Source organism: Mustela erminea, chromosome 6 (genome assembly GCF_009829155.1).
Source record: "Mustela erminea isolate mMusErm1 chromosome 6, mMusErm1.Pri, whole genome shotgun sequence".
NCBI classification, from domain to species: domain Eukaryota; kingdom Metazoa; phylum Chordata; class Mammalia; order Carnivora; family Mustelidae; genus Mustela; species Mustela erminea.
In genome coordinates this window covers 88,302,679-88,328,430 of record NC_045619.1, presented here as the reverse complement: position 1 = coordinate 88,328,430, position 25,752 = coordinate 88,302,679, and the positions used below count along the sequence as shown (strand labels likewise).

Below are 25,752 nucleotides of genomic sequence, written 5' to 3'. Positions count from 1 at the left end.
AAGCAGCACATTATTTTTACAAAACCTCCCACACCTACCATAGTCAAATTGGAGCAAACAGGACTCCTACCCTCAGGGAGCTTAAAAATCTTAGAAATACCCAGTTCATAACCACGATATTGCAAAGTGATGTATGCTACCCTGTGCGGATGGTATAGTCCTAATGAATCGCAGGCAAGGAAAAAGCCTGTGAAATTCACGGGTCCGTAGCATCATGAACGTGGTGCTTTGGGATCACACAGCGGAAAAGTCTGGTGGTGGAGAGAACGGTAAGGAGTCACGTTATCAGCCAAGTACGACACAAGGCTTATTAATCAAAACTGTTTTACCGTGTGTTAGATGTGAGGGATAACACGAGAGTGTAAGATAATGTGCTTCCAAGGAATTTAAGTCTGGTTGGGGAGAGAAAAACCGTACATAAACAACAGAATCTGCTGCTAAAGTTCACGACCCTGAAGAGTTTAACAGGCATATATGGGGAGAGAACAGTGGCCTCTTTTTTTTTTTTTTTTTAAGATTTTATTAGAGAGGGGTGCCTGTGTGGCTCTGTGGGTTAAGCCTCTGCCTTTGGCTCAGGTCATGATCTCAGGGTTCTGGGAGGCCCGCAAGGGGCTCTCTGCTCAGCGGGAGTTGGCTCCCCGCCACCCGCAACCCGCCCCCCCCCCGCCCCCGCCAACCCCAGCCTGCCTCTCTACCTGTGATCTGTATCAAATAAATAAATAAAATTTCAAAAAAAAAAAAGTTAAAAAAAATATTTTATTAGAGAGAGAGAGCACTTGAACTCTGCAAGCTCTTCTCACCACTTTATAGTACCACATAGTGGAAGGAGGCAATAATTGTCTTCAGATGTTCTCAGATGAACCACACAAAATGGGTTTAAGTACATCTTTATTATATCAAGGTTAAATCAAAGGGAAAGCCTTCATATAAAACACTGGGAAAAATCACTTAAAATATTTATCCTAAGGGTTAAATCCAATAGGAGGTAGAACAGTCACATGGCTTCCATTGGCGCTAGGACAGCTTTAAGGGGTCATCGCAGGCAGACAGGCAAGCCATATGCCACAGGTGCAGCCCCAATAAGGTACTTCAGTCGGGGAGCCTGGCGGGCCTGGTTGACGTAGTAGAGAAGGGGGGCTCCTGGGCCCGCTCCAAGCCAGCCCTGTAGCAGGGCCTCTGTGTACCGGTCGATGTCACGGTCAGTCACATCCCAGAGGTTACCCAGAAACAGGGGACTGGGAAAAGAGAAGGAAGAACTACAAAGTGAGAGCTTTAAAACAGAATGCATAGGCAGACATGACTGGCAGGAGTGGTGAGGAAAGAGAAGTGAGCCAGAGGGAAGTGCCCTGGTCCATGGTTCCAGGAGGTGGGGCAGAAGAGGACAAAGATTAACGACCCAGGCATGCCAGGGAACTAGAAGAGGAGGAAGTTGGAGAACAAAATGGGCGGGGAAAGAACCTGGGTGGGAGCAAGGATGGGCACTCAGGACTCACCAGCCAGCCATGATATACTTGAGCACGATGCCAGCCCCTTCCAGCCTCCCATGCACAGCCAGGGCTGCGCTGCTGCAGCCGAAGAGCAAGGCCACTGCCCTGCAGCTCAGCCGGAGGACGGCCTGTCCATCCAGGAAGCGGGCTCCAGCCCCGTGCCCTGCATAGCTAAGGCAGAGGGACGTGAGAGGAGTCTGACCTAGCAGCACCTGGCCTCTGCCATGTCTCCAGAGCTGTCCCAAGTCAGCCAGTCGCTTTAAAGCCCCAAAGCAAACTATGGTGATGCCCTCTTTCAGGCCCGTCCATCTCCCCACCTCACCGCCTAAAGCACTCACATATATAAATCATGTTCCGTCAATGCTGCCTGAGCTTGTTCTGGAGTTGGCACTTCTCCAACCACTCCTTTCCATCCAGCTTCACTGCAGGGAGAAGGTAGGAGTAAGAACTGGGGTCAGCTGGCAAAGAGGGCAAAGGGAATCCTAGAGAGAAGGTGGGTCGCACCATTTGATTCTGCAGGAAAGGACATGTTAACCTCTTCTGTGGTCTCTACCCTCCCCCACCCCTTTCTTACTTTTACCCCACTGACCTGCTAAAATGGGCTCGAAATTGCTCCTCTGTGCTTGACAGGTTATTGTGCGGGTTCAGGACATAGAAGGTATTGCGTGGATCTACCCCTTGGCTTAGCACCGATGAGGCCCCAGACTGAGAAGACACTGGTGATCAGGATCCTGGTCTGGCCAGAGGGCCCAAGCTTCCACAAACTCCAAACCCCTTTCCACGAAGAAGCCATCAGTCCCCCGAGACCCTCTCTTGTCTTCCAGATCTCCACCAATCAACAACCATTCCCCAGTCCCTGAACCCCACCTCTTTAGTGATGGAGTAGCTGAGCAGGAAGCGGAAGGAGGGCAGCCGAGTGACAGGCAGTGCTCGGAGGCTGGGCATGTTCTCCCAAGGCAGCTTTTGCAGGTCCTGGGCAAAAAGCACACTGGGCTTACTGTCCCCAGCCAGGCATACATGAGCATCAGAGGGGGCATGGGGGTGAGTTGCTGCCTACCGCCCACCAGACACCGCCCCTCCAGCCCCTAGCTCCTTACCTTGTCCAGCACTAAGACAAGGTGCCTATTGCTTGGGACTATCTGACCCTGCAGACGTCCTGCTGCCTCACTCAGAAGCTCCTGGGCTCGTTCTGGCCTTGCTGGGCACAGCCCATAGGCCAGGGTCTGAATGTCCTGAGCAGTGAGGGTACTGGTGCCACTTAGCACGATCTAGAAGGGCAAGAGCGGTCGAGGAGGGCCAGAGCTCCCATCTCCACTCAGTGGCCAGAGGAAAGAATTAAGTCCAACTTCCTCCCCTTTCCCTGATTTCTCAACTCACTTTCAGCAGAGTTGGGTCGGGATATTTCCAACCACATTCCTGCAGCAGCTGTTGGAGGCGGGAGGCCTCCTGGGCAGGGCCAGGGTCCTCACTGGATGGCAGCAACAGTCCCCGCCAGCAGCCCAACACATGTTTCTCTAGGGAAGTGATGAGAACCTGAATAAGGAAGAACAGAACCTTCAGTCCGAGAGGGGAGCTGAGTTTCTCGCCCATAGGCACCAACATTTTGGACATGGGGAAATGGGTTTTCTAATATATTTGCCTTATATATCTTCCTGCCAGTTAAAAGGCAAGAAGCTAGAGGGATGTCTCGGTGGCTCAGTGGGTTAAGCATCTGACTCTTGATTTCAGGAGATGGAGCCCCATGTTAGGCTCTGTGCTGGGCCTGGAGCTTTCTTCAGATTCTCTCTCTCTCTCTCTCTCTCCTTCTCCCTCTGCCCCCTCCCCCTCCTCTTTCTATTCCTCTCTTAAAAAATAATAAAAAAAAAGGCAATAAGCTAGAAACATTTTTCATTTGCTGAGACTGTAAGATGATTTAGTACATATCACTATGTTTTGACAAATACAAATAGGTAGGTGATGAAAGCTAAACGCAGGAAGCCGATTCTTGGGCTTAAGTCCCTTTCCTTGTATGTATCTTTACACATTCTGTTGCCATAACATCTTCAGGTTTTTGGCTCTTGTTGAAAGTCTTCCCCAGGAGACATCATTTTTTTTTTTTTTTAAGATTTTATTTATTTATTTGACAGACAGAGATCACAAGTAGGCAGAGAGAAAGGGGGAAGCAGGCTCCCTGCTCAGCAGACAGCCTGATGTGGGGCTCCATCCCAGGACCCTGGGATCATGACCTGAGCTGAAGGCAGAGACTTTAACCCACTGAGCCACCCAGGCGCCCCAGGTAACATCATTTAAAAAAAAAAAATTTTTAATTAAAAAATTTTTTCTTGGGGTGCCTGGGTGGCTCAGTGGGTTAAAGCCTCTGCCTCTGGCTCAGGTCATGATCCCAGGGTCCTGGGATTGAGCCCCGCATCGGGCTCTCTGCTCAGCAGGAGCCTGCTTCCTCCTCTACCTGCCTCTCTGCCTACTTGTGATCTCTGTCTGTCAAATAAATACATAAAATCTAAAAAAAAAAAAATTTTTTTTCTTAAAATATTAAAAAGTTTTTTACTCCTATATTTCCTGAAAGGATTTGAGGTAACACACAGCACTGGCCTGCGACCCGTGAAAGAGAAGACACTGATACCCCAGGGTCACTCCCAGGGCAGGCCTGACCCTACCCCACCCCGGGGACACACACCTCCATCCTATGGTCCAGTTCTAGCCGTCCTGTCCACCACTCTCGCTTGTCGGTACAGCTGCTGTTCTCTTTCTGCTCCTTCTGGATGGCGTCAAACTCTTTCAGGGCTGAACTCAGAGGAAGCTTTGGGAGATGGGACTGTGAGCTTTCTGCCGGTCCACACGCTCACCATTTCTCCATCCCCCAGCCCCAGAATCAGAGTAGCTTCACCAGAAGCCTACCCAAGCCCAACTTTGCTTGCTGGCCCGACAAACCTACCTTGTTCTGGGCAGTGGGGATCTGCACAGTGACTGGGGGACTGTCTTTTTCCAGCCGGGTCAGCAGGAGGGTGTCGCCCACAGTTCCAGGCTGGAGCGTCGCCAGAGCCAACACACACACGGTTACTCCTGACACACAGAGCATACCCAGGATCATTTCAGCTCTTACAAGGAATTCCCGTCTGTCTTCTACACTCAGTTCCCATCTATCACTCAGGACAACTCCAACTCCAAGAAATCTTATCTTCTCACTAGAGTTCAAGGTGCTCTCCCTTGCCCTAACAGCACCCTGTGGACAGAGAACACATCTTGTACTTCTTTGTGGCCCTGACAGAAACAGAAGTTCCTACACAGAGGGAGGCACTCAAATCATCCGTTAACGGGCTTCATGTTAGCATAGTGAGTCTCCGGACACCTGAACTTACCCCTGAGGAAAGACACTGAACCTGCTAGTAACTCAAAGTTGAGGTTTAAATTTTAAAAAGGGCAGGGGGGCGCCTGGGTGGCTCAGTTGGTTATTGGTTATGCATCTGCTGAAGGGAGTTCATAATCCCAGGATCTGTCCTAGGATCAAGTTCCTCATTGGGCTCCCCGCTCAGCTGAGAGCCTGCTTCTCCCACCCCTCCCTACTTGTGCTCTCTGTGGCTATCTCTGACTCTCTCAGATAAATAAATAAAATCTTCAACAACAACAACAAAAAAAAAAATAGGGAAAGAAAAAAGACTTCCAGATTTAGGGTAGTTCTCTTTGGTGAGAGTAACAAAATGACTACTCAGTGAAAAAGTATGACATGTCCTTCCGTAAAGGTGACAGAAATCTATGTTAACTAATGCCTTAAAGTTCTCCACCTAACTCCTTAGTGAGAAGATGCAGACAAGGACAGAAGAGCCACCGGAGCCTGCTACTGTACCACTGGGGATCAGAGCCAGGCGCTCCTGGAAACTCTCCTTCTCCAGCTCAGGGAATGGAGCAGATCCTGCAGCCTGGAAGGAAAAGAGGTGCTGGATGCGGGCCAGGGGGACATCTCCAGGTCTCTCCTGAAGGCTTAGCCTCTGCAGCTGGTCTGCCATTTTGAGTGATCCCTGGTGATTCTGGGCCTTCCTGCGGACAATGCAAGTGGGGGTGAGTTTCCCTCCTTTAAAAATCTGGACTCTCCCTTCAGTCTGCCCCTGAGGCATGGGCCTCAGGGATTGTGGCCACTCACCTGAGCTGCCTGTGGAGGTGGGTGAGCAGCTGGTGGCGACAGGTGATGGACACAGACTCAGTGACAAGGCAGGCAGTAGCATAGGGATCCCGTTGGCCCAAGCACAAAGCCAGGAAGCGGCAGAGGTGAGCATAGAGCCCACTAGGAGGGCAGTGACTAACGCCACGGAAAGCAGTGGTCAGTAAGTCCAAGATGGAATTCAGGGTAGACAGACCTAGAGGAAGGTGAAGATACTTGCTATGGATGAGTCCCATACTTCTTAGCTGGTAGAACTTTTCACGAAAGTTCCAGGTTTCCAAGGCCTGACCTCCTCTCCCACTTGGAAAATAAAAGCTATCATTTACGAAGAGCAATGTGCCAAGTGGGACTTACGCAACTTACATCAACTCACTGCATCCTCCCAAACCCGGTTTTACAGATAAGCAAACAGAAGCTCAGAGAGGCTGAGTGACTTGCACACAGCTAGTGGAGAGAGTGCTGGGAATCTTAACCTTGGTTCAAAGGTGACCAGATCTAGGTGGGGATCCAAAGACAAAATGATGGACAGGCTAGGAGGGCATCAATATCAAGAGACCAAGAGGCTGGGCTCCTGGGTGACTCAGTCAGATGGGTGTCTGCCTTCGGCTCAGGTCATGGTCATCTCAGGGTCATGATCTCAGGGTCCTTGGATGGGGCCCCGCATTGAGCTCTCTGGTCAGCAGGGAGTCTACTTCTCCCTTTCCCTCTGCCCATTCCCTCTACTCATGCTCTCTCTTGCTCTCAAATAAATAAACTCCTTATTAAAAAAAAAGAGCGAGAGAGAGAGAGATCTAGCCTCGCCCTCTCCAAGTGAGCAGACCCAAGTGGTCAGGATATTCACCAATGGATGCAGGGGCTGAGGGGAGTCGGACCCGAGGACCAAGGTCCTTGTCTCTCTCCTTTTCTGGGCATGGGATGGGCAGCTCCTCTTTGCTGGAATCACGTCTCAACACCTCACATTCTCCTATGGCAGTACCAGGTCCTGGAGCTGGTGCCTTCCCGCCTGAGGAGACAACATTTTTTTAATGTTCCTTCCTTCTGCCCTTCCCTTTGTTCTTTCTAGAATCCAGTCCCAGAGCCAGGAAAAAAAAAAAAAAAAAAAAAAAAACTTTATTTCTGTACTATCTTTGGCCCCCATTATTTCTTGTGCTTTGGTCCTGGGGCAACACCCCAAAAACGCATGCAGCTTCTCCCTCCCACCGTTACCCTAATACCGGAGGTGGAGTCTTCCTCGTCAGAGCCCCTGAGGATCTCAAAGCTCATTTCCATCTCATCGTCAGTCATTTCCTCCTCGGGGATGGTCCTCATGATCTCAGAGCCCAGCTCCTCACAATGTACTGATGTCACTTTCTTGGCCCTCCGGCTCCGGCCACCGAAGCCAGGTTGCCTGGAGCCACTATCTGGGGCTGCCACCGAAACAGTCTTCGAGCCTGAGCCTTTCCTCGCCCGGCCCCGGCCCCGGCCCCGGGAAGCAGCGCTGCGTCTCTTGGACTCCTCTGCAAGTCGTGCCTCAACTGAGACAGGGTCTTCCAAGTCACTGTCATCACTGAAGTTCACCTGGGATGGGTGGGAAAGTGGAGGGAGGTGTTAGTGACAAGACATCTGCCAGCAGGTGGCACTGCAGAGGCACATTCACAGAGGCCTTGGGGGAAGATTAGAAATTAACCTCTCCCCCTTAAACCCACCACACTCCATCAAGGGCAGGGACTCTTGGGTATAGAAGGAGACAGAGGAGGGAACAAAAGATAAGGGGGAAGGATGAAAAGGGAAAGGAACCACTGTGTTAAGGACAGCTCCCTCTGTCTGAAACAAAGATAGACCTGGCTCTCTCTGGAAGACATAGGGATCCTGCTGCAGTAGAGCTAAAGGTCCCTGCAGGCCCTGGGAAGCCATTCCACAGACACCTACTCTGCAGAACTCTCCAGAACAACCCCACCTGACACCACCAGCACCCAGCCACAGTTCCATCTCACCTTGAGGCGCGTCTGGACCCTCTGTTGTACCCTCGGGGCCTTGGGAACCTCAGCCTCAGGCTTTGTAGTGAGGATTTCTTCAAACACAGTGAAAGGGACACGAGGGCCTGCTGGCCTGACCTGGCCTGGGGGCTTAGGTGTACAGGGCAGTCCTCCACCTTCCAGACCTTTCAGAGAGGTATTATGGAGGGATGGGGTAGAAGAAGAGGTTGCCCGTTGACGCCCTCTTCCAGAATGTTTCTGGCTCCGAGGCTTTGAAGGCTCTGAGCCTGGGGAGGGTTTTACAGGTGGTGGCTGCCAGCCCCAGGAGCTTGCAAAGAGTTGGGCAGTGCAGGAACCGAGGCCAGCCAGCTTTGCCAGGGCCCGAATCAAGAGCAGGCTGGCTCGCCAGGGCTCCAGGTAGGGGACCCGCGCTGCCACAAACTTCAGCCCTGACTCCAGGACCTTCCCCAGGCTCTTGTTTGATGGCTGGCTCAGGCCCTCCAGGGCCAGCTGTGTGTAGGCCTGAGCCAAGATCTCATCCAGGATCCTCGGGGCAGGGGAGAGGTGCGCCGTGTGATTCAAGGAAGTTTGTAGAGCTCGGGTGAGGCGATCAGTGGCTGCAGGGCAACCCTCCAGCACGACCTGCAGCAGATCCAGACCCTGGGCCTCATGGCCCGTGGCCAGCCTCACCCCTGCTGTGACCAATGCCCAGCGCAGACAGACTGCGGAGAGGATGGGGCTGGCACACAGCATGCAGTCACACGTGGGCAGGTGTGTCAGGAAGCCGGGGCTGGGCTGGGGCTTCATTTTCAGTTGAGGGGAAGAGTTAGTGGAAGGGGCTATAGGGCCAGGCTCCTTGGGTACAGTGGCTACCAACTCCAGAGCTGGGCCTCTTAGGAAGGGCTCCTCTTCTGGAAGCTCCCGTGGACGATGGACCCGGGCCCACTGCTTGCCCTTCTGCAGATGGACCTTCTTCACAGAGTCCAGGCCCTGGGCTGGTCCAACAAACTCTGGGGAGAGTGCAACCAGAATTACAAAACTGGGAGAGGTGCTGCCGAGTACTTCCTGATCTATCCCTGGGCCCAACTCCCTCATATAGGTGTTACTGTATGTTACTTGTATGTATTACTCTATGAACATACTAAATATTAACACAGCTTGTTATTTTCTCGATAAAATCCCTAATGTTTTCTTCCCATTCCAAGGAGGATTAACACAACCCACAAAGCCCCCATATCTGCAGCTGAGATGGCTGCATGGCTCAGGACAGCAGGCCGGCACCAGGAGGTCTGTGTCTCAGTCCTGGCTCCTGTCCCTAGCTAGGCCCATGATCTGGCCCCAAACACTGAATTTACCGACTTCCTCATTTTACAAATGAAAGAAAATCTATGTGGCCACCTGACTTTCCAGGGTTTTGTGTGGGTCCATGAAATACTAGAGGTAAAAGTGGCTGATAAGAAAAAATGTTCCAGGGGCACCTGGGTGGCTCAGTGGATTGGAGCCTCTGCCTTCAGCTCAGGTCATGATCCAGGGGTCCTGGGATCGAGCCCCGAATCGGGCTCTCTGCTCAGCAGGGAGCCTGCTTCCCTTCCTCTCTCTCTGTCTGCTTATCTAACTACTCGTGATCTCTGTCAAATAAATAAATAAAATCTTAAAAAAAAAAAAGAAAGAAAAAATGTTCCATAGACTATTAACTTAAGCTCTCCCGAAGCCTCTATATTTGTGTTGTCCAACAGAGTAGCCACTAGCCCCACGTGGCTACTGAGCATACAAAATGTGGCCAGTGATAGGGAAATGAATTTTAAATTTTATGTGAATTAAATTTAAATAGGTAGCAGCACCTGGCTTGCTCAGTCGGTGTAGCATGAGACTCTTAATCTTGTGGTTGTGAGTTCGAGCCCCAAGATGGGTGAAGAACCCACTTAAAAGTAAAAAATTTAAAAAATTAAAAACTAAGTAAGTGCAAGTAGCCAAAATGTATTAGCACTGAAAACTAGAGGCAGGTAGGGTTAGTTGTGGACAAGTCATCTGAAAGAGGGAAACCAGCGATCTGAGTGATATAGAAGGAGCTTTGCCCAGAGAACCGGAAGTAAAACTCCGATTTCGAAGGGCACCACACTAAAACATACAAAAGCGTGTTGCAGTGTGTGGGGCCGTCTCGCCACCACCTGTGGGTGCGGGGGGTGGGGTGGGGGCATGGCGGCTCACCTGTGCAAGACTCGAGCAGGAACAGAACTTGCTGCAGGTCCGACTGGCAGAGGTCAATGTCATTTCGCGCCAGCTCCAGTTCCGCTTTCAGCACCAGGAACAGAGTACACCTTGTTGGGGGAAGAGATGACAACCAATGTGTAAGCCTTTGTTTTCCCAGAGTCTGTCTTTTGGCCTCTCTGGCAGGCACAGCCCTGGCAGTCTCCTAGCCTCTGAAAGGCCTCTCCTGCCTCCGGCTGAATTCGAGGCTCCCCGAGGAAAACCCTCTATACTGCTTTTGCATCCCAAGTCATCCTTGCATACAAGGACAGGATTTCCCAGGGGAAAAAAAAAAGGATTTTGTGGGCAAAGGGATTTAGGGAGACACGTACACTGGATCTCTCTTTTGTTGAGTTAAAATGCTTATGAGCACACTGAAAGACCTAAGAAATCTTATAGGAAATAAAAATGTCTAGCCTTGGTTAACTCAGCACATCCCACTTCCTTACCATGGAACGTACTCTCCCAACCCGTCCCAAGAGAACACATTAACCTGTGGAAAAGTCTGGAAGCCCAAGGCCCAGCGTGCAGGCACCTGGGCTCTGGACTTGGCTTCCTCCTGCCTGTACTCACTGGCGTGGCAGCTGCAGCTTCGTCGTGAGTTTCAGGGCCTCCAAGCAAAAGGCCTTGGCTTCGCTCACACTGCCCAGACGGCCCAGGTGGGAGACCAACTTCTCTGAGCAGCTCAGCACCTCTGTCAGAACCTGCCATTTTTGTACCAGATTTTCACCTGCCGCAAAGGAGAGAGACAAGGCCATCGTCACTCAGTTGCAGCCCGGCCCCTTTGGAAGCAAAACTGGCCGAACCTCCCTCCATCTAGCCTGCTCCTGCCCACGGGGCCTTACTCTCTGCCTCAGACTCACCAGAGTCCAGAAATGGCGTCTCCACAGCTGCCTTCTGAATCGAGAGCACATCACTGCCCATGAGGAGGAGGATAATGCTTCGGAGGAGCTTATGGGAGTCGATGAGGGCGATCTCTGGTGTCTGCCAGCCTGTGGGGAGGAAGGGGTGGCGGGGGTGGGGGAACAAGAAGGGAGATGAGGCAGCCACAACTGTTACCACTTTCACCTTCTAAGGTACCAAATGCCAAGCCTGCTGCCACTCCTCCTTCTGTGCCTAAGGCAGCAGAGGGACTCAGTCATAGAACTCTTTCCCTCAGACCACACAGGGCCTCAGAATCCTTGTCAGAACAGCATTCTAGTCAGGTACAGAGCGGTCAGTCAGGGAGAAGGCAAACAGAAACTCATATGCTACCCTAGGCCTACCCCAGGCAACCTCTGGGTAGGCTAGTTCACACAGGTGGAACACCAGAGGTGACAAGGGCTTGAGAAGAGCCGAGAATGGACAGGCCACCAAAGGGGATCACAAAGGGCCATCATCCTCTCTATTTTTTCACCTTGGGCACAGAGCTGCTCCCTCAGGGAGGCTGAGAGGCTGTCTGACGAGAGGCTAAGGTAGAATGCCACCAGTTGCAGGGCCTGGACACGAAGCAAATACCAGGCCTTGGATGACCTCTGGAGGGTAGGGTCCCGAAGCACAGACAGCAACAGAGAGGCACCCTCAGTCACCTGGGAGATGAGGAGGGCCGGAGGAAAGTGATGAGTGAATTCAGGTCAGCAATTCAGAACTTAAAATGCCCCTGCAGATCCTCTGGGCCAGGCCTGGCTTTTGAGAATGATCAAAGATGTGGAGAAAACTGTAGCCTGACAGGACATAAAACTTGGCCAAGTTCACACAGTTGGTTTGTGAGAAAACTCAGGTCTTAGGCATCCTAGTTGATTTCTACTCTAGGGCTCCAGTGTCTTCCCAAGGTCATTGTCATCCTGGTTTCTAGTCACAGGACTAGATTGTGTGACTGAGGAGACTGGGAAAGAATGGGAAGGACATTCTCCTCTCCTCTTCTAGAGGAGCACTGGTGACATTTCATTGGAGAGGGAAAGGCTAGGAAACAGCACTGCTTCTCTAGGTCAGGAATATTCTTCCTAGCTCCAGGGAAATCTCCAAAAATCCTTCCAATACCTGGGGACTTTGGGGATTAAGAAACTGAGAAATACCTTCTGGTGAACACAGTAGAGTTGACTTCGAAGTAGGTCACAGGTCAGTGAAAGGAGCAGGTACGTGTCAGTGGTGTGATCGAGAAGTTTCAGGCTTGAGTCTGCCTCTTCAAGGTGTAGCTAAGGAAACAATCATGGGGTGTGTGAGCATGCTGATAAAGAGAGGCAGCCAGGCTTTTCAAATTAAAGTGGGTTAAAGCACTTGCAAGTGAGATGCAGAACACATGTGACGGAATAGGAAATTATTTCAAATATTATAATCTACATAAGAGTTATTCATTCAGGGGCGCCTGGGTGGTTCAGTGGGTTAAGCCTCTGCCTTCGGCTCAGGTCATGATCTCAGGGTCCTGGAATCGAGGCCTGCATCAGGTTCTCTGCTCATCGGGGAGCCTGCTTCCCCCTCCCCCTCTACCTGTCTCTCTGCCTACTTGTGATCTCTCTCCCTGTCAAATAAATAAATGAAATCTTAAAAAAAAAGAGTTATTCATTCACTAAAATGTTCAGTTAGTATCTTTTGGTTAACCACTATGCTAGAAAGACATAGCTGAATAAGAAGTAAGCAGGACTTAGGACGCCTGGCTGGCTCAGTTGGTGGAGTGTACGACTCTTGATCTGGGGTTGCGAGTTCGAGCCCCAGGAGACATTACTTAAAAATAAAAAATTAGGGGCGCCTGGGTGGCTCAGTGGGTTAAAGCCTCTGTCTTTGGCTCAGGTCATGATCTCAGGGTCCTGGGATCGAGTCCCGCATTGGGCTCTCTGCCTGCCTCTCTGCCTACTTGTGATCTCTCTCTCTGTCAAATAAACAAATAAAATCTTTAAAAAAAATTAAAATTAAAATTAAAGGGGCACCTGGATGGCTCAGCCAGTTAAGCATCCTACTCTTGATTTCATCTCAGGTCATGATTTCAGGATCTTGAGATCAAGACCCGCATTGGGCCCCTCACTGGGTGTGGAACCTGCTTAAGATTCTCTCTCCCTCTGCCACTTCCACCACTAAAAAAATTTTTTTTAAAATGAAAAAAAAGGGACGCCTGGGTGGCTCAGTTGGTTGGACGACTGCCTTCGGCTCAGGTCACGGTCCCGGAGTCCCGGGATCGAGTCTCGCATCAGGCTCCCAGCTCCATGGGGAGTCTGTTTCGCTCTCTGACCTTCTCCTCGCTCATGCTCTCTCTCACTGTCTCTAAATCAAATAAATAAATAAAATCTTAAAAAAAAATAAATAAATAAAATAAAATAAAATGAAAAAAAAAAAAAAAAAAAAAAAGAAGTAGGACTTTCAATCCAATACCCTGCAGCGCAGTAGGGATGCAGGCCCGCCTTTTGTAATCAGGACACGACGTCATTAGTGGTATGGGGACCCAGGGAATGTAAGGGATTCTGCCCTTGAAGAAGAGTACATATAAAATACTCCATGAAGGAGGGGACAGTTGAACTAGGCCTTGAAAAGAAAGTAGAAGTTGGCTGAATAAAAAAAAGGGGAGTAGGGGAAGTATACTTAGGGTGGAAGGACTAAGACAACCAAAGACAGGAGGCATGTACAACACTGTAAAGTAACTCGTGTGGATAGACATTAAGTTCCAGTGTGTGTGGGGGGGGGTGGTAGTGAGGAAAAGTGAGCTAGAATATAGAAGATGTGTGATACCAAGCAAGGAGTTTAGACAGCATCCTTCAGGTAATGGAAAAACAGTGAAATCCTGATGCAGAAAGACAAGACCAGATCTAAAAAGATCATGTTAGCAGAAATTTAGGAGACAAAGTGCAGAAGGGAGAAGCTGGGGGGCAGGGAAACCAGCTGGGCATCAGCATAGTCCTAAGCAAGCAGAGAAATGGCAACCAGGGCAAGTGGTGGGAAAATACAGGATTAGCGGCCTATTCCTGGGGCAGGATCTGTAAGACTTAGCGAACAATGGTTTTGCAATGAGAAGGAAAGGCGCTTCCTCTTCCCACAGCTGCCTCCCAACCACTCCACACTTTACGATCCTCCAGCAGGATGTGGCGGTTGAAGGCAGGGAAGATGCCCATTTGGTATCTTATCTTCTTCGGGAAAAGATGCATCACTAAGGCCGGTTCTCCCCTGCAGCTCCAGGCTTGGCTGGCTGGGCACTCACCTGGGCATAGTGGGGACAGCCAAGGGTCAGCAGCAGCTGGGCGGTGTGGCAGGAGGCAGCAGTGGCCTTCGCATGGTCCTCCAATCTCTGGGAGACGATCCGTACAAGCAGGAGGACCTCTAGAGCCTGCAGGGGCTGGTCATCAAGGAGCGGGAATTTTACCCACTCCTGCTCAAACCTCCATCTAGACCATACCAGACCTCGGCTCCCCAGCCCTTGGAGACCTCAGAACCTAGATGGAGTGTGGCTCCAGACAGAGCAACTGCCAGCCACCCTCAAGGAATGGGAGAAGAGAGGAATGAGGGAGCCTACCATCTACCCTCCTGTCTGAAAACGTAGGTGCCAGGGAGCATCAATGGCTAGGATTTATTGGAAGCTTACTCTGGGCTAGGCACCATGCGGAGAGGTTTACCTGGGGAGGGGATGGGCAGAATGGGTGAAGGGGATCAAGAGGTACAAACTTCCAGTTATAAAATATGGCGTAGGGAATAGTCAATAACGTGATAACGTTGTATGGTCACTACGCTCATCGTGGTAAGGACTGAGTAAGGTGTGGAATTGCCAAACTGCTGTGTTGTGCCCCTGAAACTAATATAGTATTTTTTTTTTTTTAAAGATTTTATTTATTTATTTGAGAGTGAGAGAGTGAGAGAGAGCATGAGAGGGGGAAGGTCAGAGGGAGAAGCAAACTTCCCATGGAGCTGGGAGCCCAATGTGGGACTCGATCCTGGGACTCCGGGATCATGACCTGAGCCAAAGGCAGTCGCTTAACCAACTGAGCCACCCAGGCGCCCCTGAAACTAATATAGTATTCTATGTCTGTTATACTTCAATTAAAACAAGTTTGATAAGATGAAATCAGAGAGGGAGACAAACCTCAAGAGACTTTTAACTATAGGAAACTGAACTGAGGGTTGCAGGAGGGGTGGAGCGTGGGGGGATGTGGACCAGGTGATAGGCACGTGATGTAATGAGCACTGGGTGGTGTATACAACTGATGAATCACCAAACTCTACCTCTGAAACTAATAATACACTGTATGTTAGTTAACTGAATTTAAATTTAAAAAAAATTTTAAAAATTAAAAATGTGAAGGAGTGTCTAGCTTGCTCAGTGGGAAGAACATGGGACTCTTGATCTTGGGGTCCTGAGTTTGAGCCCCACATTGGGTATAGTGATTACAAAAAAAATAAACTTGAGAAAAAAAAAACAGAAATGAAACTTCAAAAGTAGGGGGCCTGGGTGGCACAGTTGTTGGGCTCTGCCTTTTGCATGGGTCATGATACCAGGGTCCTGGGATCAAGCCCCCTGCTTGGCAGGAAGCTTGCTTCTCCCTCTCCCACTCCCCCTGCTTGTGTTCCCTCTCTCGCTGTGTCTCTACCAAGTAAATAAAATCTTTAAAAGAAAAAAAGAAACTTTAAAAGTAGAGTCATAATAAAAATATCAAATTGTCAAAAAAAAGAGGTTCATGTTCATCAACTCATTTAATCTTCGTAGGGTCTCTAACCTGAATTTTCTCGATGATGACAGCCTAAGAGACTATGACTGACACGGGCTCAGCTGCTTGTCTGAGTTCCCATTACAGGAATGCCATAGAGCAAACACTCAGGTCCAGGGCTGAGACAGCTTCCCCCAGTCCTCATGCTAGAAATATGGCCTAATGGCCGCAGGAACAAAGGTCCTTTATGTGTCATGTCCTTTTTCGGATGTTCTCTAATGTGGCGGCCAGCAAGGAGCTTCAGGAAGTAAAAGTATAAAATTGGGCCTCTTGGTGTCTCTGTATGTTTCTGAGCATACAGGTCTCAAACTATCTAAGAATTAACAATAGTTATTGCTGACACTTGACGATTTGGCTCAGGCACAACACATGTCATCTCACTGAGTGCTGATGACGCCATGGTATAGTACTATTATTGTCCTTGTTTTAGAGATAAGGAAACTGGGCTTAGGAAGTTAAATCACTTGCCAAGGCGAGTTACTAATAAAGGATGGAGCTTGGATTTCAACTTAGGGAGGCTGGTGGTAGAGCCCGCACCGCGTTCCATGGCTTCTCAGCAGATTCGCAGGCCAAAGAAGGGGAAGGAGCTAGGCTTCTGGGCCACATAACCCTGCCTGGTTACCTTTGCCGACAGCTGATAGAGGGCTGCTAGGGTCTGCAGGGAGGTCACTGTCTGCTGGAGACACCGGACGGCGGGCGCCTGTGTCTTAGTAAGCACCTCCTTCCAAAGGGCCAGGGCTTGGTCCAGGCATTTGGACTGAGCTAGAAGTCAGAAGAAAGGGACCAGCCATTCTCTCAGTGTGGGCTATCTGGGGAGAATGCAGCCTTCTTCATTCAGTCCACCCTCTCCCTCTGTGTCCACCCTCCCACTCTATGGACCCACCTCTCCCGCACTCTGGGTCCCCAATCTGCTCCGGGGAAGCCACCGGGGAGACCCTAACCCCCCACACTGCATTCCCAGCCCTTACCAGCGTCGGCCGCGAGGTTGAAGGCGATGTTACTGTACAGGAAGCGATCTTCCTGCAGTTTATCTTCATAGTTCAGGTCATTGACTTCAAATTCCTCCAGGTGATTAGGGGCCTGGGCTCTCCGATCCCGCTCGATACCCTGGATGGGGAGATGAGGATAAAGAACAGGGCAGGCGTCCGCTCAGTGTGAGCCTGGGGCACATTCTCCCTGGACCAAGTTCTGCATACACAGCAGCCACACTTACTTCCTGCATCTTGGCCTCCAGAGTACAGATGTAGAGCCATAGCAGGGCCTGGGCCTTATCATCCAGAAGCTGATCCTTGGCCTGGGGCTCAGGCCTCACAGACTCCAGAAGCTGCAGGGCTTCCTGGACAGCATCCAGGGCTGAGCTGGAGGGAGAAGGGCACAGAAGCTGGGCCCATGACAGATAGCTGCCCAGCATCCTGAGAAGGGCCTTCTGCAGGACAGCCAGCCCCACCCTCTGATGGAGCTCCTGCGGCCACAAACTGCAGGGGATGCTCAGGGACACAGCGAGGGCAACAGCCTCTGAAGAGGGTCAGAGGACCTAGGGCAAGGAGCAGGAGTGGCATCCCCGACTATTCTTCCTCACCAGTTGGTCTGCTGGGCAAAGTCGTGGTAGCAGAGCACCTGAGCGAGTTCGACCAGGTGGGTGGCTCGAGCCCAGGCTCCCACTGGTGTCTCCTCAGGGCTCAGTTCCAACAGGTCACAGATGACATTGAACCGCTCCTGCCCCGTGTCTGCTCGCATAGCCTTATAGGCCTGCAGCTCCTCCCTCAGCAGGAACACCAGGGTCTCTGGGTCCCAGCTGCTCAGGCTGTCTCGAAGAGTCCTGAGAGAAAGCAGGCCCAGCACCAGGTCAGGGAGCCCATGACACATGGACCCTCTGCCCCATACCAAGGAGCCCCAGCCTTGGCTTGCTGAGAGATTTGCTAAGTTTTCAGTCCTGAGGGTGCCTGGGTGGCTCAGCTGGTTAAGCAACTGCCTTTGGCTCAGGTCATGATCCCAAAGTCCCGGGATCAAGTTCCACATCTGGCTCCCAGCTCCATGGGGAGTCTGCTTCTCCCTCTGACCTTCTCCTCTCTCATGCTCTCTCTCTCTCAAATAAATTAAAAAAAAAAAAAAAAAAAAAGTTTCCAGTCCTGAAAGAAAGAGCGCTGCCTGTTGCCCCTGCTTCCCTAGTACCCAGCATAGCTGCTGGCCTATAGTAGGCACCTGACAAGCAACACTGACAGCAGGAGTCAGTGCCTTTTCAGATGGAAGGCTGACCGAAACCACATATACCAACTGCCATCCTTAGCCAGGGAGCAAACACAGTTGCCTCTCTCCCCACCCACTCACCTCAGCTGCAGCTCCTTGTCTCCTGCTTTGGCTGCGTCCATCTTGACCCGAACCCAGAAGGTGACTGGCTCAGCCATGTGCTGGGAGCCACAGGGCTGTAGGGCTGTCAGCCATAAACTTACCATCTTGCAGCCCTGGGCCTGTTTACCCAGTTTCTTCAAACTCTCTCCATGTAGCCGGAAGCACCGGTGCAACTGGCCAGAGAAAGCAAACAGACCAAACTGCGGCGAGGGACCCATGAGTCTTTAACAGTGGGTATGTGCCCACACTGGTACACACACCACAAGGTGGGCCTTGGGCCCCAGCCCCGGCCCAGAGGCAGAAGACACCCAAGCCCTAAATGTCCAGGACTCCCAACCAGAAGCTTCAATCCACACCCGCCACATACTTATGTCCACAGCCCTGAAGCTCTGCTCCTCTGCCTGTAAGCCCTCTCCCAGCAAGTCAGCGCCTTCTCCTCGGTCAGAAATGCCAGGCCACTGTTGACTTCTCTCCCTCCCTCACAGCCAGTCACTTGCCAGATTACTCCTGGACTTCTTGTACCCATCCACATCTCCCCATCCCTCAGGAAGCTGCTTTGGTCAGATACCCACCCTTCCCTGCCTGGGCCGCTAGAGGGGCGCGGGGGCCCAGCATCATCCTTGCACTCTGTTCATTCACCACAGTGATGCCGGAGAAACTCCAACTGCCAATCTGGTATCACGCCTTCCCTTCCATCCTTGAGAGGCTCCTCAGCCTCACTCAGGATGAAACCCAAGGCCCTCCACCCCCTATGGCACCTACCAATCCCAGTCAACCCATCATTTCGCGGGTATCCTGGCAGTGGTCTCACTCTGGCTACTTAAAGGACCTCACAGGGGAACTCTGAAAAATTTCAAGTGATTCTAGTGTGAAACCAGGTTGAGAACCACCAGCCTGGGACATGGCTAAATATAAAAGGGTAGGACAATGCAAAGAAATTAATAACAGTACAATTAATAACAGTACAAGTGGGGAACACTGCCCCAAGTACTGGTCCCTACTACAAGACAATGCCCCGGCCAGGATCTTTCATGTTGCTCAGGTCACCAACATTAACAGCCCTTCCTGCCCTCGTACCTTCTCAGGAGGCACCTTGGGATAGGTGGCTGGCTTCGCCAAGCCCAGGTGCTGACAGAAGGGCTCAGAGATGGCACAGGCCTCGGCGTACAGCTTATGACTGTAGAAGCTGTAGGCCAAGTTACTGGTGTAAGAGGCTGCGGGAGAGAGAGAATAGTTAGCAGCCGAAGAGTTCTCACTGGCTTTTCTGTTGGAGAGATGGTAGAGAGAAGCTCAACCTGGGGTCGGCTCAGCAGCTTCCAGATCAAAGAGGAACCCCTCTTGCTGGGGGATGAGAAAGGGGCAGCTCTCCCCTTCCTGCTCCAAATAGGCCCATGAGGTCCGTTCTGGTAAGGCAAACCCACACCAGCCAGCCCTCGGTGCTTATTTATTAAAAGGGCCCATGGGGCGCCTGGGTGGCTCAGTGGGTTAAGCCTCTGCCTTCAGCTCAGGTCATGATCCCAGGGTCCTGGGATCGAGCCCCACATCAGGCTCTCTGCTCAGCAGGGAGCCTGCTTCCTCCTCTCTCTCTTCCTGCCTCTCTGCCTACTTGTGATCTCTCTCTGTCAAATAAATAAATAAAAATTTAAAAAAAAATAAAATAAAATAAAAATAAAAGGGCCCAACACAGGGCCCATCTCAATTCACATACCAATTTTTGTATTTATCTTGCCCCAAAGGGCAGCAATTTTGGGGAAACACTCTGGCCTGTCCCTTACCTCCTTCCACAGAAGCCACCCTAGTAGGCTCCTTGCTATTCCTTGCACACACCAGAACAGCTCCTGCCTTAGGGCTTTGGCACTGGCTATTTTTTCTGCCAGGGATGTCCTTTCCCAGGCGTCTACATGGCCAACTTCATCACATCCTCCAAGTTTTGCTCATGTCACCCTCTCAGTGAGGCCTATTCTGACTACCCTATTTTTTTTTTAATAATTTTTAAAAGATTATTTATTTATTTGACACAGAGAGAGATAGATCACAAGTAGGCAGAGAGGCAGGCAGAGGGAGAGGGGGAAGCAGGCTCCCTGCCAAGCAGAGAGCCCCATGTGGGGCTAGATCCCAGGACCCTGGGATCATGACCCAAGCAGAAGTCAGAGGCTTAACCCACTGAGCCACCCAGGCACCCCCCTATCTGATTTTTTTTAAAGATTTATTTATTTATTTATTGTAGAGAGAGAAAAAGCATGAGTGGAAGGGGCAGAGTGAGGAGAGAATCTCAAGCAGACTGCACTGAGCGTGGAGCCCGACATGGGGCTCAATCTCATCACTGTGAGACCTGGACCTGAGCCAAAACCAGGAGTTGGATGATTAACCCACTGTGCCACCCAGGCCTGGGCCCTGTGACCACCTTATATTAAATGGTAACTTGCCAGCTCACCCACCCTGCACTCCTAATTCCCTTTCTTATCCTGCTGTACTCTTCCTTTCCCCCCATATTTCTTATCATTTTCCAACATATTGATAATTCAATTATCCTATTGCTTATTATCATTCTCCCCCAACTGGAATATGGCTCGATGAGGAGGGATCTTTGTTTTGTTTACTGATACACCCAAGTACTAGGACAGTGCTTAGTACATGGTAGGTACTCAACAGATATTTGTTGAATGAATAAAATTTTCCTAAATTTGAGTTTATACAGCTTCTTGGCTGTCAACATGGATGGTTGGGAAAAAATTCAGTCTTTAATATTCTGGGAAGAATTTTCATGCTAGTAGTTTTCGTGACTCCTAATCATATTTTCATCTCAGTGGGTAGGTTCAACCACTGAATGCATGAATATGAAAAGTTCTCCAAAATCTTCCAATGACAGAACTCACTGGGTTTGTATAACTTAAAGGGCCATGGTTTTTGTAAAATGAGGGGAAAACTTCTAAGTCTTGTTCTTACTTTTTTTTTTTTAAAGATTTAATTTATTTATTTATTTGACAGACAGAGATCATAAGTAGACAGAGAGGCAGGCAGAGAGAGAGGAGGAAATAGGCTCCCTGCTGAGCAGAGAGCCTGATTCGGGGTTTGATCCCAAGACCCTGAGATCATGACCTGAGCCGAAGGCAGAGGCTTTAATCCACTGAGCCACCCAGGTGCCCCTAAGTCTTGTTCTTACTTGACCTAAATGTTGGTTACAAAGAATGTTTACTTTGTAAAAAATCCATCAAACCATATATTTATGATCTTAGTACTTTTGTCTGTACATTTCAGTCAAAAGGGTGAAGAGAAATACGCGAATTGTTTTACATATACATGGTATCTCTAAAACGACACCTAAAAAATTAATATTTGTTACCTCTGTGGAGGTGAACTTGGTAATCAGAATTAGGAGTGGGAAAGGGACTTTCAACTACAGGCCTTCTTGTGCAATTTAATTTTTAAAGCATTTTTACATGGTTCTTAAAAAAAATAAGTTACAAACGTTCTTTAAAATTTAAACAGAAGAGGGGCACCTGGGTGGCTCAGTGGGTTAAAGCCTTTGCCTTCAGCTCGGGTCGTGACCCCAGGGTGCTGGGATTGAGCCCTGCGTTGGGCTCTCTGCTCAGTAGGGAGCCTGCTTCCCTTCCTCTCTCTTTGCCTGCCTCTCTGCCTACTTGTGATCTCTGTCTGTCAAATAAATAAATAAAATCTTTAAAAAAAAAAAAAGATTTTATTTATTTATTTGACAGACAGAGAGAGATCACAAGTAGGCAGAGAGAGAGAGGGAAGGAGGCTCCCCGCTGAGCGAGAGAGCCTGATGTGGGGCTCGATCCCAGGACCCTGGGATCATGACCTGAGCTGAAGGCAGAGGCTTAATCCACTGAGCCACCCAGGCTCCCCAAATAAAATCTTTAAAAAAAAAAATTTTTTTTTAAACAGAAGAAAGGTCATAAAGTTGCATATCAGGTATAAACATTTTCATGAAAGAAACACCAAATCATATTTCAAAGTCAATGGGGAAAAACTTACATCCGCTATTATAAGTTAGCCTCATTACTTCTCTACTGCTGTTAAACATAGGCTCACTTGGGCTTACATTTTTTTTTCAGTCCTCCTTAAGCCATAAGGAGCCCCCACGATAGTCAGAACCATCCAGCAAGTGCCCTGTGTTGGCCTAGTGAGTGATGACCACCCCACCCCACCCCCCCGCCTCGGGACCCCAGGTACTAACCGGTCATGCCCAGATAGTCAGTCAGCTCTTGGCCTGACAGGCCCTTTAAGGCCTCCAGCATCCAGACCACAGCAGATTTGCAACTTTCCACTAGCTGGGCCAGGTCGGCCCTATCAGCTACCTGAAGGGACAACAAGGGTTTGCAGATGAGAGGAGAAAGAGTTGGGTCTAAGCTGACATCTACCCCACCCCAAGCCCAAAGCCAAAGCCATCTCAAAGGTCTACCAAGCAGAGGAGCAACCCCAGACCCCAGGCCTGTCCAGGAGTTTGGATTCTCAGACTGTACCTGACAGCCTTGTGCAAAGTCATAAACCACCGCAGTGTAGAGGTGAAGTCCCTGAAAATGCATCTGAACTAAAGACTGCTGCTGCTGGGAGGCGTCCCCACAGACCTGAGGAAGAAAGGCGTTAGTTTGAGCAGCTGAGGTAAAGCGTGAGCTCCAAGCTGAAGACTGGCCCAGTGTCCCAGAGAGCAGACTCAGCCCAGGGAGTAGAAAAGAGGAATATAAGAAGGGCCACTGCCCTCTCAGGGTAGACTAGGCTGCTGGTGGGTGGGGTGGGCTAGGCATAATCCAGAAAGTGAATTACCAAAGAGGGAGCTAGGGCTTTCAGATATTACCGAAGACCTTAGACTGCCAGGCTGCAGAACCACATTCCCACCCTACCTCTAGGTCTTTAACTCACCCCATCCTGCAGCTGCTGGAGGAGGGAGAAGTAGCCTCTGAGAAAAGCAAAGAGGCCCAGAACAGCATCAGGTCTGTAGCGCCTCTTGATGCCTCGCTCCAGGCCAGAGAGGAAGAACTGGCAGCTATCATACAAAGCCCGCAGTGGGGGTGACGGTGCCTCCACACTGTCGTTCAGGAGAGCCGATGCCTCGATCAGAAGCTTGGCCAGTGCCCGAGATCCTCCCTCCCCAATCTGTAGCAGTTGAACTCCAAGCTGGCATAACTGGAGGCTGGTGGTCAGACTGGTGTTCCTTAGGTAATCATGGGCCTTCTCCACTACCCTGGTGGCCCTGGTATGGTGGCAGCTCCAGCAGAGGCGACGGCAGTGTTCCAGGGTGAGTTCCAAGAGACAGAGGGCCCTCTGGGGAGAAAGAGCACCAGGAGAACACCCTCCCTCACCCACCAAGGCTTTGATCACATGCCTGGAGAGCAGGTCACCGAGAAAATCAGCATCTGCTTCATTCAGACCATGCCCAGTAGCATCGAATAGCTGATTGGCAGCCACCACTCGACAAGCTGTTGGAGAAGCAAAGTGGGGAACCTCACAAGGGGTACTTTCATCCTCTAAGAGCACTAGAAAGCTCAAGGCCTTCAGCCGAGCTGAAAGTGCAGCTTGCCGTTCCTCCAGGGCTTCTGCCACCTTCCAAAGCAGAGAAAAGCTGCCCCGAGCCACAGCCTCGTAGTCCTGGGGAGCAGCTTGGCGGGAGCACTGCACCAAACAGGTATGGAGGGGCTGAGCGAATCGGAGTGTGGCGTCTGGGATTCCCTGGGTGGCAATGTTCCGCAGAAAGATGAAGAGAATTCGTTCCAGGTAGAGAGGTGAGCGCTGAGGGGTGAACACCAAGTAGCCATTGCAAGCCAACTCTGCCAGTTCCAGCAGGCTCCCCAGGTGCTGAGGGCAAGCCAGCTTGGCCATCAGCTGCTGGTTGCAAGCCCTCAAGATGGCATCACAAGCTTGTCTCCTCTCGGCATCAGATCGGCAGCCAGGTGAACCAGTTGGAAGCTTGGACAGGAACTCCTAAGAGGAGAGGAAGATGTGATTGGGACTACCAAGATAGTGAAAGAAAACTAGAAATGAGGTTGCTCAGGAGAGGATCTCCTATTAACCTATCTCTTAAATAAGACAAAACCAAAAGAGCTCATCTTGAGAAGCCAGGTGTATCCAGAACTAGACATCACCCCTACCTTGAAGTCAGGCAGCAATTCTTCAGCCTCCTTCGGGTTGCTTAGCAAGGTCCCAAAGTTGATTCCTTTGAAGCTCCTCATGGCGTTGGAGGGCTGGGGGAAAGGAGAAGGATTAGAGAAGGCGGAGAAGATTGTAAATGGAGTTAAATGGAGGACAGGAGAAGGGCTTGAAGGCTGCAGAAGGAGGCCAAAGAATCCCATCAGAATCCTATCGGGAGGGGCCGCCTGACTGCTCAGTTGGTGGAACATATGATTCTTTATCTCGGGGGTCTGGACTTGGAAAGTCCCACCATGGGTGTGGAGGTTACTTTAAAAAAAAAAAAAAAAAAAAAAAAAGGAAAAATCCTCTCGGGGAAAAAAAACACCATGCCAGGACAGTGGGCTCCCGTTATAAACTGACGCTTCCGCCTTTCCTTCCTCCGGGTTGATCCCAGGTTTCACTACCCATCCCACCACCCCAACGCCCCACACCTGAGGCCTCCACCGAGTTCTGCGCCCACCAAGACGTCCTGAGTTCTCCCAACTTTCTCTCGCAGAGCCGCCTCCGCCTTTCCCTCAAGTCAGCGCCGGAGACCCTCCCCACCTCACCTTGGCACGTACACACGTTTACGAGTCCCTCAGGCCTTATTGCCCCAGAGGTCGCTTCCTTCCCAGGTCCAGGACTCAGTCGCCAGTATGAGTACTCCGCAAGGATCCAAGATGCAACCTTCGTTTTCCGCGCCAGCCCCCGCCTTTCAAATATGTCCAGTCACCAATCAGCGAGAGCTTTGTAACGCCGGCGTGCCGCGCGGTGCTGTGGGAGTTGTAGTTTACCCTCTGTGCAGTCCTGTCACGTGACGCCGGGGGCGGGGTCGTGCTGCTGTGGGCGTTAAGGCCTTTTGGGGGCGTGGGTTTCCCCACTTTTTCTGGCCAAGCCAGAGATCTCACCTATCCGTCGCTTAGTAGCTATCGGGAGGGCCACCCCTGTACCTTCTTAAGGCTCTTCTTTATCTTCAGCGCTCAGAAAGTTTAAATTTCAAGAGAAGAGAAATAGGCAAGACGACAAAAAGAACTTGCTTGGAATTCACGCATTTTGGGTTACTGGGAAAATAGGGCGTAGCCTTTCCTGGAATTTTTTTAAAATATAATTTTCTGAGGGTACTGACAGGAGTATCACGGCGACTTCTAGCTCTCTGCCTTCCAGCCTTGCTCTTTATATCAGCTCTATCAACTGGATCGTATAAGGAAGACGGAGGGTCTAGCGCTCTTGATGGGGGATGGAGGGTAGAGGGGAGGGAGGAAGAACCAGGAAAACTCATTCACTGGGATATTTCACAGTGCTTAATGGCCTACGTTTGTAAGTACTATTTCCCCAAACATGCAGATTCAGTTAGCGCTGTTTCTTTCCTTCCTCCGCCAAAGAATTCAGTTCAAAAATTCAGGTCTTTCAGTTCACTTTTTCCTGAATTCTATTGGATAATTCATCCTTATCCCTCCCTCCCTCCTTCCTTTTCCTTCCTTCCTTCCTATTTATTTATTTAAGTAATCGCTACACCCAATGTGACACTTGAACTCAGGACACCAATATCAAGAGTGGCATGATCTTTTGACTGAGCCAGTGGGCACCCCAATCATCGTCTTTCTTCATCATCATCAACCTCTTTTAGGAGCTCAGAATGGAGCAGAGAAGACTATTTTAAAAAATAAAGACAAGAACATCACCAGAGAATCTCAGTGCTGGAATGATAATAAGGCCGGTGCAAATGTATGTTATAAACATTACATACATAATTTTCGTAGGGTAAGGGACCAAAC

At 50.3% G+C, this 25,752-nt stretch overlaps 1 protein-coding gene across 4 annotated transcripts; it reads right to left on the bottom strand.

Annotated features, from left to right (window-relative positions):
* Positions 1–871: 871 nt before the first annotated feature.
* On the bottom strand, positions 872–24,708 carry ESPL1 (extra spindle pole bodies like 1, separase). 4 transcript variants are annotated; one of them, XM_032348363.1, is made up of 31 exons: positions 24,547–24,708; positions 23,959–24,051; positions 22,733–23,791; positions 22,336–22,440; positions 22,050–22,170; positions 18,929–19,065; positions 17,831–18,024; positions 17,082–17,321; positions 16,716–16,860; positions 16,471–16,609; positions 16,125–16,264; positions 14,005–14,139; positions 11,897–12,016; positions 11,239–11,410; positions 10,706–10,834; positions 10,416–10,572; positions 9,804–9,913; positions 7,614–8,605; positions 6,855–7,197; positions 6,482–6,643; positions 5,623–5,836; positions 5,329–5,519; positions 4,420–4,547; positions 4,162–4,284; positions 2,865–3,020; positions 2,585–2,755; positions 2,355–2,459; positions 2,077–2,192; positions 1,826–1,909; positions 1,494–1,658; positions 872–1,235 (listed from the first exon to the last, which is right to left on the bottom strand). In XM_032348363.1, the coding sequence occupies exons 2-31, from the start codon at positions 24,037–24,039 to the stop codon at positions 1,034–1,036; spliced, it is 6,336 nt and encodes a 2,111-aa protein (XP_032204254.1). In that variant the 5' UTR covers positions 24,040–24,051; positions 24,547–24,708; the 3' UTR covers positions 872–1,033. The 4 variants fall into 4 exon arrangements, with proteins under 4 accessions (XP_032204254.1, XP_032204256.1, XP_032204255.1 ...); XM_032348364.1 differs by having other exon boundaries at positions 1,034–1,235; positions 24,559–24,708; XM_032348366.1 differs by having other exon boundaries at positions 1,121–1,235; positions 1,494–1,650.
* Between the last annotated feature and the right edge of the window lie 1,044 nt (positions 24,709–25,752).

Excerpts from the sequence above, each read along its gene's own strand:
- ESPL1 (XM_032348363.1), bottom strand. The coding sequence starts at position 24,039 with ATGAGGAGCTTCAAAGGAATCAACTTTGGGACCTTGCTAAGCAACCCG. Across the intron at positions 22,441-22,732 it reads TCCAGCAGCTGCAGGATGGG|GTCTGTGGGGACGCCTCCCA; the intron begins GTGAGTTAAAGA and ends TTTCTTCCTCAG. Across the intron at positions 7,198-7,613 it reads GGGTCCAGACGCGCCTCAAG|GTGAACTTCAGTGATGACAG; the intron begins GTGAGATGGAAC and ends CACCCATCCCAG.